Genomic DNA, 21,850 nt, shown 5'->3' on the forward strand with positions numbered 1-21,850 from the left:
ACCAAAGTCACCTTATTGCTTCTGCGATCCTGGCGCTTTCCTTTCTTCGGTCACTTGATAATCTGCCAATCAAATAGGAGTAATCTAGGCCACTGCAAAATACGCTTCCCACTGCACTGAGGAGCAGGAGTTTGCTGTCATCCGCCGATGCGTTGCACAGTGCTCGCCGAACTTCCTTCATGATCTGTGGAGAACAAGAAAGAAGTCGAATGGGGTTTTGACTGACCTGTGTCATCGAGCGAGATCACAGCCCCCAAACCTTGCCAAACAGGAGGCACCTGCTTTTTGTCGTATGTAGATTTGACCCATGTAATTTTCATACATGTGCTGATCAGCTTGGGATCTCTGCATCCTTTAAAAAACCCTTCTCAACCCTCCGTTTTATGTATTTCAAATATATGCCATATTTAATGGGATGTTTCCCAATGTCAAAGGCAACAGCAGTTGCCATAGAAATAGGCAAATTACGGTCAAATGGATTGTATCTGGCCTAGTGTGGCTTCTTGCAGCTGTCCTAGAAGTAGTTACCTCCTTTACCTCCAAAAATGGCTAGTGGGTTGGTTTGTTTGTTTTACATGGCTTGTGTTTGGTGGCCACTTGATGGCATTGTGGGGCTGTGTGGGCACTGGAAAAGCATGAGCAGGCAAGGTTTTGAAAACAACACTTCTTCTAAAAGTAGGGATGCCAGAGCCCCAGTGGGATTCCCCCAGTTTTGGGCTCTCCTCTCCACCACCGGTCAGCTGGCCAGCAGGGGGAAATCACCTCCCCAAACAGGCAAGAAGTAGGAAATAAACATGATGTGCCTACATCCTCCGTAAGTGACATGGGCACATCAGTGATGTGTGTGTGGGGATGCTCTGGTTTATTCCACCCATAACCAGTGTCACCCCTGACATGTCTATGTCACTTCTGGGTTATGTAGGCATGTTGGGTTTATTTCCAGCTTCTTTTGCTCCTGATAAGTTCATCTCCATCCCCTGCTGACTGGTCCTATTGACCTGGCAACCCTACCTAAATGCTTCAAATGTAGAAGGTTCCAGGATCTATCCCTGGCATCTCCAGTTAAAAGGACTAGACAGTAGGTGATGTGAAAAATCTCCAGTTGAGACCCTGGAGAGTCACTGCCAGTCAGGGGTGGAATTCTAGCAGGAGCTCCTTTGCATATTAGGCCACACCCCCTGATGTAGCCAATCCTCCAAGAGCTTACAAGGCTCTTTTTTGTAAGCTCTTGGAGGACTGGTTATATCAGGGGTGTGTGGCCTAATATGCAAAGGAGTTTCTGCTAGAATTCCACCCTGCAGAGCAGACAATACTGACTTTGATACAACGATGGTCAGGTTCCATATAAGGCAGCTTCAGGTGTGTTTTTAATTTTTTATTGTGTGCATTTGTCTTTCACTAAATTTTTAGACTGCCTTCTAGTCAGAAGTTAAAAAACAAGGCGTTTCACTCTTTAAAATGACCATGGGTACATGCTGTTCCCCCAGTGGGGCAACTAGTTCCTCCTTAGCCATTCTACATCAGAAAAATGGCATAAAGTTGGGGTGATGTTGGGCTGCAGCCAGTGGTGGGGTATATTAACATTAACAGTGCAGGAATTATGTTTCTTTTTGCAGCTGAGTGCTCTCTTCTATTTTTTTCACTTACATTTTGTTCTGCCTTTAGTTGGAACCAAATATTGTCCTATGGCTGAGGCTACCACAGTCATTCATCGTGTGGATGTCAACAACTGCAGAAACAAATGACTGCTCTAGTGCAACAAGGGCACAATATCCAACACTGTGTGGATGCAGCCTTTCTTTTTTCTTTCAAAGCATGTCTGAACTCAGAAAAATGGAGCAGTGGAATGGTCAGCATGAGCCACAACAACTCAGCTTACTTGGGGCTCACAAAGGAACAGAAGACCAATGGTATATATTTTTACGGGGCTTTTTTTTGTAGAAACACCCCAGCAAGAACTCATTTGCATGTTAGGCCACACCCTGTGATGCCACCATTGTTTGCACAGGGCTCATTTGCATATTAGGCCACACCCCCTGACACAATTCCTGTGCATTCCTGCTCAAAAAAAGCCCTGCATTTTCACCAGCAGGCTGACAGGTTTGGCAGGTTTCTGCAGTGTTTCAAAACCCTCCCAAACCTGTTTGACCATTCACAGCAAAAGAAATACAGCCACAGATGAAGGCGCAAGGCCCTTAACATGACACTTTCAAGTCGTTCAAAACAATTCCCTGCCTCTAACCTGAGTAAATGTATTTAGTAAAGAGGTGTAATCCTTTCTTGTGCAAAGGCTTACAAATCAGCAATGCTCTGAATGAACTGATTTAACAGATTAACGGCTGCCTGGTGTCAATGAAATCAATAAATCCCTGGTAAGGAAGAAGCTTCTCTGCTCTTTCATTTAATGCGATCTAAAATCAAAGGGCGCTGGGAATTCACCGCCTCCTGTGCACCAGACACAGAGCACATTTATTTATTATGTATAACTGGGTGGTTGGTGACACTTTAAATTCTAGAAAGAAGGGAGCCATAAAAGCTACCGGGAAGATGGAATAATTTACATCTTGATTTACTACAACTTTGAAATTATTCATAAAACACTCGTAAAATATTTTAAAAGGCCTTACCTGACTGATATTATAAAAATAATAGCCCATTCATCCCAATACTAACCTTTCTCTGAATCACGTTTTTGCTCACGAGAGGAGATTGTACTTCTGAACTTTTTGGAACTTGGTTTATTTACTGGGTTGTGCATTTAGGCATGTAAGCAGTTCTATTAAATGATTGGTAAGGATTTCATTGCCACTGTTTTTGTGCTGTCAAGCTGACTCTATAGGGGTCTCAAGGCAAGAGTCAAACAGGGCTAGTTTGCCATTGCCTGCCTGTACACAGAACCCTGGATTTTCTTGGTGGTCTCCAGGGCTTCTTTTTTCGTAGCAGGAACTCCTTTGCATATTAGGCCACACACCCCTGATGTAGCCAATCCTCCTGGAGCTTACAGTAGGCCCTGTACTAAGAGCCCTGTAAGCTCTTGGAGGATTGACTACATCAGGGGTGTGTGGCCTAATATGCAAAGGAGTTCCTGCTACAAAGCCCTGGTGGTCTCCCTCTCAAGTACTAACCAGGGCAGATCCTGCTTAGGTTCTGAGATCTGGTGAGATAGGGCTAGAATGGACCATTCGCTTTTGTTTTTTTGAACCATCCAGATTTTTGGACCATCCTTTTTTTAACATTGATTTCAGAGTATGGTTACTTTTGTCTGGTCTGAACATATGAAGTTGCCTTATACCAAAGCAGACTTATTGGGCTATTTAGTACTGCTTTGCCTGCTCTGCCTGGCAGTGGCTCTTGAGGATCACAGGTAGAATCAAGATCTTTCCTAACACCTGCTTTCAGAGATGCTTTAAAATGTCTGCAAATGCCCACAACTGAATCTGAGATCTACATGCAAAGCAGGACCTTCACCACTGAGCCAGTGATCCTGTTTTGGAAGCAATTCCACCAAATTCCACTTCTGTGTGGTCTCCATTACAATCCACCACATGGGAGAACCATACAAACAGTACCTCACCCTTCCAATTAAAATGGAAGATGCTCGCTGTTTGCTGTATGGCTTTTATATTTCCAAACCGGAGACAATATGGCTCAGTAAGTCCAAAAGCTGTACAAATGATGCATGTAGCAGTTCCCATAATTATATAATGAACTGTCAAAATGTCTTAGCTGCTAGCTAAAATGAGTGATATGAACAACATGCGCACATGGATTTAGGATTGCCAGTCCCCAGTTAGGGGCAAGGGATCCCCTGGTTTAGAGGCCCTTCCCCTGCTTCAGAGTTATCACAAAGCAGGGGTGGGGGAGGGAAATGTCTGCTGGCTCTCCATTATTCCCAATGAAGACCTATTCCCATAGGATATAATGGAGAATCAAACCGTAGATCTCTGAGGCTCTGGGGGAGTTGTTTCTTGAGGTAGAGGCACCAAATTTTCAGCATAGCATCTAGCGCCTCTCCTAAAAAAGAAAAAAGCTGCCAAGTTTCAAAAAGATTGGACCAGGGGGTCCAATTCTATGAGCCCCAAAAGAAGGTGCCCCCATCCTCCATTATTTCCAATAAAGGGAAGGCATTTAAAAGAAACACAGTCCTTCTAAATGTGATGGCCAGAACTCCTTTTGGAGTTCAATCATGCTTGTCACAACCTCACTCCTGGCTCCACTCCCAGTCTCCTGGCTCCACCCCCAAAGTCCCCAGATATTTCCTGAGTTGGACCTGGCAACCTTAATAGACTAATGCATTTTGTTTCAGTAAACCTTCTGCGCTGGAGAGTTAGGGACCAAAGAGGAGTGCGCCAAGATCCAGTGTCAGGACCCTCTCCCTGCTGCTTCCAGCAGCCACTGATGAGTCCATCAGAGGAAAGGGAGGCAGTAGGCAAGCAGCGCTCCCTTGTGCTCAGATCCAGCTCTATGATTTGCTCAGAGCAGCTGTGGCAACAAGATGCTGAGGAATGGTCAATAGGACACAGACGCAACATTTGCCTCTCCTCAGTACCTCTTTTGCCCATTGCTACTGTTGAAAGCAGAGCCCCTTTCATATTTCCCCCCGTTTGCGCTACCTCTTTGTTGGTTTTATTTAATACCACAGTCTCCTGGAGCTTTGTCTCTTGACTGCTGTTTTAATTGCCTGGATTTTGTCCTGATTGATATGGTTGAGCCTGCTGGAGTGTCTGGCAGGGTTACAAATGTCATCTGGGGGTGCCATGTTAGCCGCTTGTAGCACCAACAGAAAGGAAGTCTTCTGGGACCTTACATTCTACCGGACTTAATAAGACTCATTCTTGAGTGTCTATTAGATAGACTGGCTCAATGCAATAAAGGATGCAAAGAGAAGGCCTCTGAAGAAATAAAAGCGGAGCCCCTTAATGAGCAGGTCACCTTCCTAAACTGTGTCCCAAATATTTCACACAGCTTCTCTTCAATTCCTGAGTTCATAAAGCCTCAAAACAAAAAAATCCCTCCTGTTAGCACAGTGTGGCTGAAGTGTGCGCCTTCTGGCAGGAAAATGCTGGCTCTATTCTTTTGATACATGCAGGGAACGGTAATGCAATCACCACGTTCGGAGGCAGCTTTAATTAATTGAGGATAAAGTGGCAAGAGGCACCGCCTGGAGAAAACAAAGCCCAAAGGACTATTGTTGAGCTGCCAAGGAGGTGCAGGGAAGATTCAAGGAGGTTTCAGAGACTGACCCTTCCTGGGATGCTCTTTTTATCTAATAAGCTGGCCTGCAAACAAGCCTGCAAAGTATCAAGAGGTCCTCCTGCAGCTAAGTCAATGGCACTTCCTCCAGTTTCTTTCCCCTTTCAAGTGTTTGTTTTCTACTCCGATGAATGCCTGCATGGAAAAAGTCTTAGGTTATAGTGTGAGCCTATGCACAATTATTACACATCAAGCCCATTGGTTTCTATGAGTTTACATTGGAGTAATTTTGCATGGGATTGCAGTGTATCCTAAAATCTTTTCAGATGTTAGAATCGTGTGTACCCAGAGCTTACGGACTGCACACAATGGGATTGTGCACTATTCATGATCTTCCCAATATGCCCAGTCACCATGATTTGTGAACAATTTATTTTTATTTTATTTAGCTGATTTTTTTCTCACCCTACCCCGCAAACAGGCTTAGGGCAGAGTACAACAAGAACAAACGATTAAAATCCATAAAATAACAGTAAAACGATTAAAACCACTCAATTTCAGAGAAGAAGAAGATGAAGAAGAAGATATTGGATTTATATCCTGCCTTCTGCTCCGAAGAGTCTCAGAGCGGCTCACAATCTCTTTTACCTTCCTCCCCCACAACAGACACCCTGTGAGGTGGGTGGGGCTGGAGAGGGCTCTCACAGCAGCTGCCCTTTCAAGGACAACCTCTGCCAGAGCTATGGCTGACCCAAGGCCATGCTAGCAGGTGCAAGTGGAGGAGTGGGGAATCAAACCCGGTTCTCCCAGATAAGAGTCCGCACACTTAACCACTACACCAAACTGGCAGAATTAGTCAAATTACAGACCAATAGCTCAAGCTAAGATCAAGGGTAACATATGCATTTATCATACAGCCTTGGTTCGCATGAGCACAAACCCTGAAAAATACTGTGGTCAGTTTGTGAGACTGTATGCACAAGGTAAATATGTACACTGCCCATGTTCATGCAACATGGCAGCTGTGTGTATTGGAAGAACTGCAGGCAGCGCATATTCCTGTTGCATGTGGTTGGCAGGCTCCCAATATGTGAAAAGGATTTGAGTCATGCAGGTAGCATGGCTTACATTAGTCTGACAACTGTAGACATAGGCAAGCTTGGGTTACTAACCCCAGGCTATTGAGAGCTGGGGGTCTCAATCCTATTTTGTCACCAGCGTCTTCCCAATTTTGCCTCAATGCTCAAAACCCCTTTACTTTTGCACCTCAGCTACCTTCTCCCTCTTGAGGTGAGACATCTCTTCCAGTGAAGAACAACCCAGGTGGTGTTCAAATTATTCCCTTCCACACTTTATTTGTTCCATCTCCTATGGGGGATAAGACAAAGGAGAGTGAGAAGAGAGCTCTACCAATGTCTTTGGGTTGCTGTATGTACAAAGGTAAAGTAAGGTGTGAAAACATCCTTTGCCCGCATCTCAGCTTATGCAGATGTGAGTCAGTAAGTGTAGAGCAGGGGTGTCAAACATATGGCCCGGGGGCCAAATCAGGCCCTGGAGGGCTCCTATCAGCCCCCCAAGCAACTGGCTGTCATTTGCTTCCTTCTCCCACTCTCTTGCTTCCTTCTGCATAACAGCTTGCTTTGTCAGGCTTGCTCAATCACACAGGAGCTACAGAGTAAAGCCTCTATTTTTTCCATTGGCTGTGGCTCCTCCCTTGGGGAGGAAGGGGGGCAGGGAGGCAGAGCTTGCTTTGCCAGACTCTCAATTGCACAGCAGAGCTACTGAACCAAGCCTCTCTTCCTTCTATTGGCTGAGGCTCCTCCCTCTCACGGTCCCATGGGGAAGGAAGGAAAGACCCAGCGCTTCCTTTGCCCAGTTCCCTGGATCCCATGGAAGAAATACAAAGAAAGCACCTTTAAGACCAATGAGTGCTAATGTTTTAAGTATGTTTTAAGGGTTTTTTAAAAAAATCTTTAATTGTGCTTGTGTCCTTTATGGAGTTTATATCTCTGCTACCTAATCTTAAATAGGTACACATATGGCCCAGCCTGACATGACCCGGCTCAACAAAGTCTCATTTATGTCAGAGCCAGCCCTCATAACAAATGAGTTTGACACCCCTGGTTTAGAGGATCACAATGAGATCAGGGAGATGAAGGTACAATTCCTATTTCACCATGAAGCTCACTGGGTTACCTTGGGCATATCATTCTCTTTGTCTGATTTACCTCAGCATATTGGTGTTAGGGCAAAATGAGGGAGTGGAGAACCATGTGTGCCACGTAGAAGAATTTGGAAGAAGTTATATAGTGGAGAGAACCACAGAACAACCGGTGAAATAAAAAAACAATAGATCATGGTCAAATTATTAAGAATTCATAAATAGTTCTGTTTCAAGCATCAATAGTATGAAAGATAAGTCCAATCAATATACTTGTAATTTTATACACTGTGATACACCAATCCAACAAAGTGTTTGTGCAGAAGTCTGAGAGGGGCAAAAAGCAGTCCACGTGGAGGGACAAAAAGCAGACCACAACTGTCAAGATCCAAACCAATATTTTCATGGAACACGCAAAGCATAGATCATCTTTAATGGAGAAGAGCTACGTCAGAGTTGGGCTGAGATGTCCTGCCCAAGATCCCATTTTTGGCACTAATATTTAAACCGTTAAAGAAGACCAGAGACTTTTCCACAAGCACTTTATTGAATTGTTGTATCACAGTGTATAAAATTGCAACTACTGCATATTGATTGGACTTATTGATTGGACACATATATTGGCCACTGTGTGACACAGAGTGTTGGACTGGATGGGCCATTGGCCTGATCCAACATGGCTTCTCTTATGTTCTTACCTTTCATACTTTCGAAGCTTGGAATAGAACTATTTATGAATTCTTAGTAATTTGACCATGGTATTTGGAAGGACAGGATACACATGAGATTAAACATATATATTCATGGGGTTTGTCTCATTCTCAGGGAACCTGAATAACCCAGCTAAACTGGAGTTTTTCAGAACTTGGAAGCAAAGCAGGATTGTCCACAGTTAGTACTTGGCTGGGGGACCACCAAAGAAGATTAGTGCTCTACATGGAGGAAGGCAGTGGCAAACCAGCTCTGCTCATCTCTTGCCTGGAATACCCTGTGGATGGGGGTCATCATGAGTCTTCTTCTTCAAGTTCTCTGGGAAAACTAATGTGGTCAGGCAGACCAATCCCATGTAAGTCATATGTACCTAAAAGCTGAGTTTTCACAGGCTTACCTTCATGGTAGACACAGATAACAGTGTCCTGATAACAAACCATTTTTGACTAAAGTCACAAGGGACTTAAAGCTTATAAACATTTGTCCCTTGTCTCTTGAAGCTTAGTCCCTGAGGTGCAAGAATAGCACTCAGTAGAAACACATAACCAGGGGTGGAATTCTAGCAAGAGCTCCTTTGCATATTAGGCCACACACCCCTGATGCAGTCAATCCTCCAAGAGCTTACAAGGCTTTTTTTGGTGTAGTGGTTTGGTGTAGTGGTTAAGTGTGCGGACTCCTATCTGGGAGAACTGGGTTTGATTCCCCACTCCTTCACTTGCACCTGCTGGAATGACCTTGGGTCAGCCATAGCTCCGGCAGAGGTTGTCCTTGAAAGAGCAGCTGCTGTGAGAGTCCTCTCAGCCCCACTCACCTCACAGGGTATCTGTTATAGGGGAGAAAGATAAAGGAGATTGTGAGCCACTCTGAGATTCGGAGTGGAGGATGGGATATAAATCCAATATAATCTTCTTCTTCTTCTAAGCTCTTGGAGGATTGGCTACATCAGGGGTGTGTGGCCTAATATACAAAGGAGCTCCTGCTAGAATTCCAGCCCTGCATATAACCAATCAGGGAAGCTGCTTGTTGGAAGCTCAGATTGGAGCCTGTAAATGTGAAGCCGAGTAAAAAATTATCTTCCCCCTTGATTCTGGTCTCTCTCCTTGTAAATTTACACCATTCCAGAAAAACAAACAAACCATGCAAACATGATCCCAGGTGGGTTGGGAGTACTAAGCAATCTGGACTGCATGGAGCAATCACATGTACATCATGAAACAAGAAAATTGTGGCAACCTTTCCTTCCAATTGCTTTTTCTAATGGTAAAACTGTTAGATTTATCATAGCCTGGAGAACAGAGGCAAGATAAATTTTTCAGGATGTAATATATCTCAAGATGCAGCGCTAAAAAGAAAAGGCTATCATTTGAACGTGGCAGGAAAAAGTAATTGCCTCCTAGTGGGAGAACCACCTAGAATCGCTGTTCAAGCCCTAAGAAACATAAACAAACCTGTTAATGAATTCTAGATCTGCAACCTCCCATTCTACTTTTTGATGGAAAATGTTGTTAATGACAAAGAATATTGAGGGAATGTCTTCATTGGCATGAGGGAATAATAATAAACACAGGTTAAGTTTGGCTTTCAATTTCTCATGGTCACCAAGCCCCCATTTTTTCATGGTGTTTCCCCTTGGCTTTGAGGTTCACCCGCATACCTCTGGAGTCAGTGCATTGTTATCTGAGGTCTGACTAGACAGGAGGATGTGCGTGAATCCGTCTTCTTTGCGCACTACAATGTCTCTGAATCGACAGTTGCTCTCGTTTTGACGCACGCTGTACCTTAGCCTCTTATCAAAGACGTAATCCTTCTCCCCTTCCAGTTTCCTTTTCACAGTGCTATGAAGATTCAGGCCTCCATTAGCCAGGGAAGAACCTTTCAAATGCAAAGAGCCAAAAGGGACACATGTCATTATGGCTATAAATTTCTTCCAAAGAGACAAGCATTGGTGTCTTTGATCAAGTGCAGGTTTAGTCAGTGTCCTTAGAGTGTGGCTGAACTACTTAAGAAAATAAGAAGAGCCATGCTGGATCAAACCAAAGGCTCATCTAATCCAATATTCCGTTTCCACAATGGTTGACATAGTTCCTTCTAGGAAGCCCATGAGCAGGAAGACTGCAACAGCATCCTCCCAACCATGCTTCCCAGAAACTGATGTACTGCCTCTGTATGATGGAGTCATTCAGAATGTGGTAAAGATTGCAACATCTTTCTTTTGGGGAGGTGCTGTGGTTTGTTGGTAGCCTATATGAGTTGCATGTAGAAAATGTTAAGTTTATTCTCTGGTAAGTTCAGGTAGCAGAAAAAGTCAGCAGGTCAGAGTTGACCAATGATCCCTATGTGATGGCATGGTACCCATTGACATGTAGCCTACCATCTGCTTTCTTCTTACTCAAAGCTAAGAGCTACTCCCAGCTTTCTTCCACTTCACTGGGGCAGGAGATGCTCCAGAAGCCCCCAGGAGGCATTATCTTTGTATCTGAAAGAAGCACCCATCGGCTAACATCAGAGAAGGATACTTGACTTGAAGTTGCTTAGCATTTTGTGGAACCTCACAACATTTTGGAATCAGACACAGCTCCCATGGCAGCCATTTTGTTATTCTCCTGTAATAGGCTTGTAATATTCTCCTGCCACTTGGAGCAGCAGTGGAAGAAAAACAAAGGAGCAAAGTCACCAATGTCACTTCTGGATACAATTCAGAAGTGACAAAGGGGAGCTCTAGAAATCACCAGAAACTCTGTGGTAAAACCAGAGAATTTCTGGCAATTCCTGGATAGGGTTCCTAGTACTCAGGTCTGGGCAAGGGATCATCCGCTTTCTGGCTGGTCAGCTGCGGAAAACTATCCCCCAAACAGGCACATGACGCAGGACGTTCCTGATGTGATAATGTCATACAGAAGTGACATTATCACATAGTGGATGTCATGCAGTGATGTTCTGGTTTTGGGGCAAAACTCTATGGTTTGAAGGTGATTTTCTTCAAACTGACAATCCCTATCCCAATATCTGGCATGAATAATAATAAAGTAACAGGAGTCCATTACAAAAACATTGAGGAAAGCCCCTTCTTTTCATGACCTGAGTATCATTCCTTACTTATTAAAATAAAAACTCCAAACTGAGATGGAAAGTGAAAGAAAACTGGGTGTGTTAACTGGAAGTAGGGTAGGGTAGTAGGGAAGTAGGGTTGCGAGATCCCTCAGTCTAGCCAGGGGATCCCCTGGCCTTCAGGATTCCAATCTGCCACTGGACATCTGTATGATGACATGTAACTTCTTGTGTGTCAACATGATCAGCACGATGACATCATATAGAAATGACATCATCGTGCTGGGGATGTTGCACATTGATGCTCTAGCATTTTGGCCAAAAACTGTATGGTAACCATAGTGTTTTGGCCAAAATGCTAGAGCACTGATGTGTGATATCCCCAGCACAACTGCACCAGCCATTTTAAGTGTAGCGATATTGCTCTGCCCCCCACATTCTTGGCCAGCTCTTTCCCACCCTCCTCTGCCAGGATAATCAGACCTGGCAACTTTAGCTGGAAGCTTTGTTCACTGACGATTTTTATATTGAAAATGTATGGTTGCTAGTCTACCGGTAGCGCCTGGAGAGCTCCTGTAATTACAAGTGATCTCCAGATAACAGATCAGTTTCCCCAGAGAAAATGGCTGCTTTGAAAGGTCAACTTTATGACATTATGCCTAATCTCAGCACCTCCCCTCTACAAACTCCACCCACCCTAGGTTTCACCCCTCAAATATCCAGGAATATGGCAACCATTAGAAACCAAAATGAACAAACAAATAAAACTGATTTGGGCTTTGGCTAACTTGCCATGATTCCCACAGGAAAGCCAGAGTAGTACAATGGTTAGCTTGTCAGGCTAGGGCTGAGAAACGCCAGGTTCAAATCCCTGTTTTGCCATTTATTTTATTTTTGTTTCATTTATAGCCTGCCTGCCTTGCTGAGACTTACGGGAGTTCCCTTGGCCCTGGCACACGAGTTAGTCTAAGGGAGTGTGCCCCTCGGTCACAATCACAGGATTGCTGTTGAGGGGATAAGGTGGAGAAGGGGAGACTGCTGTGGTAAGCTGCTTTTGGATTCCCACTGGGAAGAAAAGCAGGATATAAATAGACATAAGCAATAAATAAATAAGAAAGCAAAAGATGCATTTTGTATACCAGTTCTACCTTCACTTAGTTAAAACATCAGTGCATTATCATGGGAATTGAAAGCAAATTAGTCTCTCTGGGAGTAACCAAAGACCCACAGAAGTCTTTCAATTAACTCAGGAAGGTCTGGATTACATCCTTCTGAGGCAAATGGAAGGAAGAACTCAATACCATCTGTGACTGGACCACGAATCCAACTGCTTATTAAAGACTTTCCAGAAATCTATATGACGCCCACTGCCTTTTTTGGTGCTTTTGTTTATTGCTACAATACAGAGTTATTTTAAATATTTAAAGTGCCCGGGCAGGCAAGTTATTTATATTTGTATTTTTATTACCATTTTTCCCAAGCAGTCCTTAATTAATTTTCCTCATGAGTCACATCTGCAACATGTTTAATGCAGTTTGACTAGATCTAGTCTGTGAAATAACGATTATGAATGGTGATTATTAATCCTGCACAAAAGCCCTTAAATTGGGCTTCAGTTTACAGGATCCCATTTTGAAGCTCTTAATGAATTTCATTATTCCTCCACCCCACAAGTGGAAAAATAGTAATGCGTGATTTATTAGCTCATATAGCATCATTTGTGCACTATGACGCATAACCATTTGAGAACAATGAGCTTACCTCCAAACTGAAAACCAACTCGGTAATAGAACAACATGGAGTGATTCAGACATTTTACTCCCCCCCCCCACCCGGCCCAAGATACTTTGCTTCTTAAAGGCTTTCTGGATCTACTTTTGAATGACTTTCCATGAATGCTTTTGACCTTGACATCTCTCCCAGGGGACTCATGGGAAGAGGATGCTGAAGAGATGTCTTAGGGTGCACCCACACACCACCCAGGCCACTGGTCAGTCTTGCTGGGCCTTACTGTTGCCCTTTATGATATGACAGTAAACTCTAGAACTCTGGTCTTCTTCAACCCATAACTTAGGTCTCTTTGGTGGGTCCCCCCCATCTGCAGGATTAGAACACATGTAGAGTTGACTCTTATTTTTGGTTGCCTTTTGGAAAGACCCACTTCTAGATGCTCTAGAAAACAAAGGCTCCTGCCTCTGTTTTCACACATGCTGAGAAGAGCACCAGGATGGTGAAGCAAGGAGAGTCAACAACAGAGAGGATTCGTCTGGGACTCTGGCTCTTGTTACTTGTTAAGGCACACTTCCTGGTCTTCAGCTTGTGTTTGTGCTCCCTGGCTCTCTTGCAATGCAATCGTATACAGCATGGTGCAGAATTGTTTTCTGTTGCCCCAGAAGGTCCGACCAGAACCAACGGGTTGAATTAAATAATAATAATAAACCCACTAGCAACTCTACCCCCAAATATCCAGGAATTTCCCAATCCAGAGTTGGCAGTCTTAAATGCAATCCTATACAGAGCCATTCCTGTCTAAACTCATTGATTTTAACTCAGAAACTGCATAAAACTGGCTCCCCTTCTTCCTGTCACTCTGATGTCATGCAACTTCCTGCTAAGTACTTGCAGCTTAGTAGGTCCCATGCTCAGTAGGTCTTAGTCTTGGAAAAGCTGAAGGACACTGGTCTAGAACAGGGGTCCTCAACCCCCGGTCCACAGACTGGGCCTGTTAGCAATCAGGCCGCACAGCCCCATTGCCCCCCTGTGGCACTGCACAGCCTCACCAGCCCCCTTCCTCGCGGTGCCTCCTCCTCTCTTTGTTTGCACAAGTTTAAGGTCAGGAAAGGGGTGGTGAAATGCCTCCCCGGCTCTTTAAAGGCTGACCCCCTGCCAATTGGTGGGGGAAACTGCGGCAGCAGCGCAAGCGACCTGCTGAAAAAGCCATGCTGCCCTTGCCTCCTCCCCAGTTCCTCCCCACGCCCATGATGGAAGTGGGGAGGAGGCAAGTGCAGCGTGCCTTTTTCAGTGGGTCACCTGCACTGCTGCCACGGTTTCCCCAGCTGATCGGCAGGGAGGTCCGCATTTGAAGAGCTGGGGAGGCGCTTCACCGCCCCTTTCTGGCCTTAAACTTGTGCAAACAGAGGGAGGAGGAGGTGCCACGGGGGGAGAAGGCGCTGCAGGGGGAGGCCGAATTTGGTGCCCCCACCCTGCTGGCCCTGGGGCCGCGGTGGGCGGGTCGACCCTGGGGCTGGTCCCTGGGGCCAAAAAGGTTGGGGGCCACTGGTCTAGAAGACAACCATACTGATTTCCCCCAGTGACCACCCAGATGCCTTTGTATCTTATCCCTGAGGAACTCTTTATATATTTCTAGGGAACTTGTATTGTTCCCTGAAACACATTCTGAAAACTACTGAACTACCTGTCTAGCGTGTTTTAATTCTGCCCTTTTGCCAAGAAGCTCTGAGCAGCCCATATGGTTCTCCAGGGCTCTTTTTTTGTAGAAAAAGCCCAGCAGGAACTCATTTGCATATTAGGTCGCACCCTCTGATGCCAAGTCTGGAACTGCATTCCTGGGCATTCCGCTTCAACCTCACAATAATCCTATGAGACAGATCCCTACTGTAATACCAAAAGAGGAACACCCCATAGCCATGACTTGCCTGTTTACTGGGCTAACTTGTGAAGAGCGGGAGCAGGAATGAGCTTGCTGGTCATGCTTCCCACCTACAACTGAATGTGCTGTTCTTGTTCCTGTCCTATGTATGTTCACCATGTCTGGGCACACGCCCACATGTGTACAGTCTGTGCATGTTATAGGCACTGTGGGCATACTGGGAAATGCACGTGGCAGGGCTGTGCACTTGCTCCTGGCTCCCTTTGTATGTTTGTTAGCTCTGTACGCAGATACATTGTGAGTACTTCAGTCTTTGAGAAAGAGCAGGGTTGCAGTCCAGAGGCAGGCAATGGCAAACCACCTCTGTTCACCTCTTGCCTTGAGAAGCCTATGGGGTCGCTGTGAGTTGGCTGCAACTTGATGGTACTTTCTGCCACCAAGGTCTTTGATGCATCATGGATAGTGTGGGGAGAATTCTTTGCATTTTTCTTTGCACATTGTCACATCTAAGGCAGAAGAAACAATACACCTTTCTTTGGCACTGTTGTGTGACTCATATGGAAATTTAACTTAACTGATGATCATACAATTAATTAACTAAAATTTTGTTAACAGAATGACGGGCCCTGCCTTGTAGGCAGGGGGTGCCCCATCGATCTGGGTCATTAGGCATTTCTACTCATATCAAGGATTCCCAAATAAGGAGTGGATGTGAAGGAAGAGAAGGAGAAGAGCAACCGAGGCCAACAGGAACACATTAAGTTAGCAAACAGGTTTGTCTTTCAGACCATGGTCTGGATAACTTAGAACTGTCTGCTTTGGCAGGTGGCAGCAATATAGAGTTCCAAGCAGAAGCCTTTTCCTATCTGGCTATCTGTTTTTAAATGGAGTTGGCAGGGACTGAACTGGCACCTGAAAGAACTGAAAAGAGAAGGCACAACACTTTTCTTCCTCCTGAGCAATCTGTCCTACTACTCTGAGGGTTCTTTTATAGGAGCCTTCTATCTATCTATCTATCTATCTATCTATCTATCTATCTATCTATCTATCTATCTATCCTTCATCATCGTCATTATCATCTGTCTGTCTCTGTCTCTCTGCCATCTATCTATCTACCTCTCATTTATTTGCTACCTTTCCACCCAAATGGGAAAATATTTATTTTAAACATTTTTTAATGCCACCTTTATTCTTTGGCTCAATTTTATGCTAATTCTTTATCCTCAGATTCTTGTCACTAAGTTAGAGGGGTCACATCAAAACAGAATGCAGAACACCAACCAAGAGAGTTCCCACTTCAGAACTAAGCATCTCTGACTGTTGGTGGTGGTGGTGGGGGAAGGGTTTCCTGCTCTCTGTGGGGCAATCAGAGATGGCCTCACCCTAACGCGAGGCTGTTATTTCATAATGGGAAGATCGTTAGGGTGACAAGGGCTGAAATCACACATGCTAAATAATGCAGTTTCAATCCACTTCCAATGCACTTTTCAACTGGATTTTACTGTGTGAACTGGCAAAATCCAGCTTTAAAGTGCATTGAAAGCAGATTGAAAGTGCATTATTTAGCACATGTGATCACAGCCTATAGGTGCAGTCTTCCTTGCTCTCTCACTCTAATTCTGTGGGTATATTCTACAATCAAAGGACTGTTAGTGCACCATAATGAGCACAGAAAAAAAAAATGATTTTAGGATTAACACAAGAATAATGGTGGCTTCTACTGGCCCAATATGGGCATCTTTCTTAGTGTACAATGAAGTCTAAGCAAGCATGAAGTAACTCAGTTACAGAAAAGCTTGAAGAACTCCAGAAGATCAGGAAACAGATGAAGGCGGAATTCAGGGTACCACACCAACAATCTACACAGTATCAAAGAAGAAGTGACAGCTGTTGGAAGTACAGATGGTCAGAGAAGAGGACAAAGAGGGATTAAGCCTTCAGGGGAATCAAACACGACAACAGTACACACTAGACATTCAGGCTACTCTCGTTCATTGTTATTTCCTTATTTGTTCAAGGAGAGGACCTAGTGGGCAAGTTGAAGGGGTGACAAGAGAAGATCTTAACCTCACAGCAGTTAGCCAAGCCAAGCAAAAGGAGATGCATGAGAGGAGAGAGATTCAACTAATGGCAAGCCCACAGGAGATCTGTCACGGCACTTGAGAAAAGCAAAAGCAGAAGATAGAGACACCAGAATGGACAATTAGGCACTCCACACTTGGCTGTTTTATGCATTTAGAATAAATCTGCCTAATCTAACAGCAGCTGAAATTGCACGGGCTATTTGGATCTCATGAAATGACCAACAGAAGCAAACAAATCAGTTGCATCACATTATGCCGGCTATAACTTGGATAGCTTTACGCACTGGGTGGAGGGAGGATAATTTGATGTCACTGAAATTGTCTTGCCGTATGTTTGCTATGTTTCCTTTGACCCTTTAACAGCTGCACAGAAGATGCGCAAATTCAACAGGTGCAGCCTTTCCTGGTTTGGAGTGCAAGGGAAGAGGAAAGCTTTTTTTGAGTTTAAAACTTTTACATATAATAGGGCTAAGATAGATTTGATTGGAGGAGATCCCATAAACAGAGATTCATATCAAGCCTATAACATGGACAACAAAAAAATTTCTCTTTTTTTTGCCATTTTTGTGATTTCAGTTGTCCCTTTCCTCACAAGACCTGACATTTAAACTCACCCTGAGGAAAATCATACAGGATGCCTCTATGTTTTCATGGGGGTAAATAGAAGCTCCCAATTTGTGTGACTGACTGGAAGGTGGAATGGAAGCAAGGGTGGAATTCCAGCAGGAGCTCTTTTGCATATTAGGCCACACTCCCCTGATGTAGCCAATCCTCCAAGAGCTTACAAGGCTCTTTTTTGTAAGCTCTTTGAGGATTGGCTACATCAAGGGGGTGTGGCCTAATATGCAAAGGCACTCCTGCTAGAATTCCACCCCGAATGGAAGAAACAGTTTATTACCTTACCATACCAATGCAATGGCCTCAACTCAAACATCCCTTCAGCAGGGAGTATTTTGTAGTTTCCAAAACAGCAGGAGGCTGCCTAGCCACCCTTGAGCCATCAGGAAAGGAGGGATATAAATATTTTAATGAATAAATTTAATAAATAAATTCTCATTTTACTGGCTGTAAAGTTCCTTTTTATTTTTCTTTACTCCTGCCCACCATTCTGCACGTGGTTTGCTCCTTTTAGCAGTCAATTTGATATAAAACAAAACCATATCTCTCTGCAGATTTAAACTGCAGAGAGATAAACTGGAAATAAAGTGGTTTGATATTGAATTGACCACTAGAGGGAGCAAATTATGTGCAAAACAGGAACCCCCCCCCCCAAACCGGAATTTAGCAGCTAGTAAAATGAGAATGTGTAAGAGCCTTATGTCTAGTTTCCTCATTAAAAGAAGCTAGGATGAAACTCACAAAGATACTCTTTAGGAAAATCAAGCAACTGATATATGCATCAGCTGTTGGACTGATACTTTCTCTGTTTCCTGTCCCATCAATTTTGATAAGCAGGTTGCTACTTTCATACAGTTATGGACCACACACAGTCTCATTTCATGGCTTGGATGCCAACAATAAATGCTGATCAAAAGGCAAGGTACCTTGTTGAGGCACACAGGTTATGACTACTGGCCTGAGTGCAATCTGAGACATATTCTCCCTGGTTCTATGACGAGAGGCTATAAAGAGAGACACTATTAGAATGTGACCACCCGATCAGCTAGAAAATGGAATACTGGTAGCTGCCAAAAACCAGCCTTGAAGAACTTTAAGGAAATGTTTTCTAATTTTTTTATTTTATTTTGGAGAACTGCTGTTGCTTTGAAATCATGTATTGGCTGTCTCTGTACCCACTTATTTTCTTCCTCCCTCATAGGGTATCTACACTGGCAAATTCTCATGGTCCTCTGGAATTGACTGCTAGGGGCTCTTCAGCAGGGCTTGTTTAATGACTCATTTTTCTAGGACCTTTTCGAGACCGATGGTTTTATTTCTGCAGTAAAACCTCTAATGGCTGACTAAATCTTTCATTTTTTAAAAAAAATGCCTTTCAATATCTTTGGCAAGCAATCTCTGACAGTTGTAAACAGGAGACAGTGGAACAGACATTTTTAAAAAATAATATATTGAAATAAAGTGGCAAAATAGCCATAACCCTTTGTAACAAATCTGATCCTCTAATGGCCGCCCAGGGCTTCACAGTTGCACGAAGAAGAAATGACCCAAAATACAAGCAAAATCCAGCTACAAAATAGTTTTCTGAGCTGTGGTTCCTGCCCTGAATCTTAAACCCTCTGTGGGATACTAAAAAAAACCCACAACAATTTGTTCAGCCTAAAAGTATCATCTAGTAAAGGGAATATTTGCAGCAAAAGTATATCAACCGTATTCCCAAAAGCAATAGTAACAAATATGAACTTACTTGGGACTTGAAACTAGCATTGCGATTACAGATCATCCCTGGAATAGAAAAGTAAAAGAAAGGAACAGCGTACTGCAAAATGTGAAACTAGAATTCTTCAGCAGATGGCAGAGAAACTTAGATCAAGGGAAAGAAAAAGAGGACAATGGAAGGGATTATTTTTGTGTCAAGCAACTTGACACAACGATCACTCTCAATGACGGTATCATGAAAGAAGCAGACAGCAGTGTGATAACAGACAAACACCAATGTCTTTGGAAGGTGACGGGACACCACCAGGACCCAGAGAAACCTCAACAGATGTTCTGTATGTTATCAAGGGTCTGGCCAACATGGGCCCAGAGAGTGAAGGGAACTTTTGACATCTGGTGACTGATAAACTGAGCAGGCTAAATGTAAGCAGGCAGCTCAAATTAAAGAAGAATTTCCAGCTTGACTGGACAGGCTGGCAAACACTGGCCACAGAGGATGTTGGGAATGCTGGTTTAATTTTTGTTGCTTCTCCCCAAGAAACCCTGGGAACTGTAGTTTTGCAAAGAAGGCTTTCAACCTTCACAACAGAACTTGTGAGAAATGCCTTGCTGGAGGCACTGGGATGCCAGCCTCCAGGTGGGACCTAGAGATCCCATGGAATCACAGCTCGTCTCCAAACTACAGAGATCAGTTTCGTTGGAGAAAATGGATGCTTAGAAGTTGGACTCTCTGGCATTGAACCCCACTGAGGTCCCTGTTCTCTCCAGGCTCCATCCCCAAACTTCCAGGAGTTTCCTAACCTAGATCTGGGAGACCTACCTCCTCATCCCCTGCCAGTTGCCAGGGGTGATATGGCAACCCTATGGGCTGAATCCTGGCACAATTCTGGGAGACCTCCAAGTCTAACCTGGAGGCTGACAGCCAGGGCTTCTTTTGTAGCAGCAACTCCTTTGCATATTAGGCCTGATGTAGCCAATCCTCCTGGAGCTTACAGTAGGCCCTGCACTGAGAGCCCTGTAAGCTCTTGGAGGATTGACTACATCATGGGGTGTGGCCTAATATGCAAAGGAGTTCCTGCTACAAAAAAGCCCTGTGTGATAACTCTAACTTCCATCTTGTGTTGTAGCTCTTATTATTATTATTGTAAAGCAACATATAATCCTTATCAAAAACAAAGGTTAGCTACACAGGCAGCATAGAGCCCTTTTGCAGGAACTGTCATGCCCTTCATTTGCCTTCTGACAAGCTCTTAGGTTTTTCAGACACCTCCAGTCCAAAAGTTTTATAAACACGGTGTTTAACCACTAGTCTAGCCAGCTCTTCTCTGGCCCAGCCACAGGTTCCTCCTCTTTGCTGCTTCTCTACTTCCCCTATTTCAAGCTGGTTGCCTCATCTCTCTTTGCCAGCTTGGCTGCGGCATCTGTGTGTGTCTCTTGGCCACTACAAAGCAATAGTAGTTGGAATCCTGACCTGGCAGGCAAAGAAATCATCGAGGAAGTGAGCCCAGGGACGAGGAATGTGGGGATCAAAAGCCAGATTCGGTTTTGCTGCTCCTGAGGCATGAAAACAAAGCAGGAGGGAAGGGAACGAAGTGGGAGTGTGAACAGCAGAGTACGTTAACATCTAAAGAAAATTCTCAAGGGTTCGTCTGATTGCTCAGAGCCATCCAGAAATATCCAGCTACTTTGATGCTTTGTTTTAGGATTCCCCATGTAGCTATACAAATTGCCTTAACCTTTGTTTGATGAAAAGAGCCACACTGGAGCTGTTGTAGTGCAGTAGCTGAGAGAAATGAGCTGTGATCTAGAAGGTTCTGGGTTCAAATGTCACCTTGGTCACAAATTCACTTAGGCAAGCTGCCCTCTGTCAGTCTCACGCCTCTTATGCAATATGGGGATAATAATACCAGGTTGGGCCTTTGCAAGGAGTACCATAAAACAATAGATTGGCTCCAGTGAGTTGCCAGTGGAAGGTACTGTGGTCCATTTCTTGATCCATTCCTGCCTATCAGACCTTTCCAACTCTGGGAAACTAGATAAAAAGATAAAGGTAGTCCCCTGCAGTGTTCCCTCTAAGCTGATTAGTGTGAGCTAGCTCATAGTTTTTTAGCCCTCAGCTCACACATTTTTGACTTAGCTTAGGGAGGATGGCCCCAGAGCAAACTAATTTATGCAGTAGCAAAGCATTTGCTCACAACTTTAAAGCCAGTAGCTCACAAAGTAGAATTTTTGCTCATATCACTCCACAGCTTAGAGGGAGCATTGGTCTCCTGTGCAAGCACCGAGTCGTTACTGACCTGTGGGGTGACGTCACATCATTTCTTAGCAGGCTTTTTGTTATGGGATGGTTTGCCATTGCCTTCCCCAGTCATCTACACTTTACTCCAGCAAGCTGGGTACTCATTTTACCAACCTCAGAAGGATGGAAGGCTGAGTCAGCTTTGAGCCTGCTACTTGAACCTAGCTTCCGCCAGGGTTGGACTCAGGTCATGAGCAGAGCTTGGACTGCAGTACTGCAGCTTACCACTCTGCACCATGGGGAAACTAGATACTTGGGGCCAAGGTAGAAATGCCAGCCTCCAGGTGGGAACTGGGGATCCCCAGGAATTACAACTCCAGACTACAGAGATCAGTTCCCCTGGAGGAAATGGATGCTAAGCAGAGTCAGCTCTGACTAGCATTTGGATGGGAAACCTCCAAGGAATA

At 44.3% G+C, this 21,850-nt stretch overlaps 1 protein-coding gene across 1 annotated transcript in view; it reads right to left on the reverse strand.

The window, feature by feature from the left end:
- Positions 1-21,850, reverse strand: part of CDYL2 (chromodomain Y like 2) — a 119,242-nt gene that overhangs the window by 17,714 nt on the left and 79,678 nt on the right. Inside the window, exons 3-4 of the mRNA XM_060253667.1 lie at positions 9,720-9,937; positions 12-184 (exon numbers count right to left, since the gene is read on the reverse strand). Of these exons, the coding sequence (XP_060109650.1) occupies positions 12-184; positions 9,720-9,937 (391 nt within the window). The remainder of the gene's footprint in view (positions 1-11; positions 185-9,719; positions 9,938-21,850) is intronic.

Source organism: Heteronotia binoei, chromosome 14 (genome assembly GCF_032191835.1).
Source record: "Heteronotia binoei isolate CCM8104 ecotype False Entrance Well chromosome 14, APGP_CSIRO_Hbin_v1, whole genome shotgun sequence".
Lineage (NCBI taxonomy): Eukaryota > Metazoa > Chordata > Lepidosauria > Squamata > Gekkonidae > Heteronotia > Heteronotia binoei.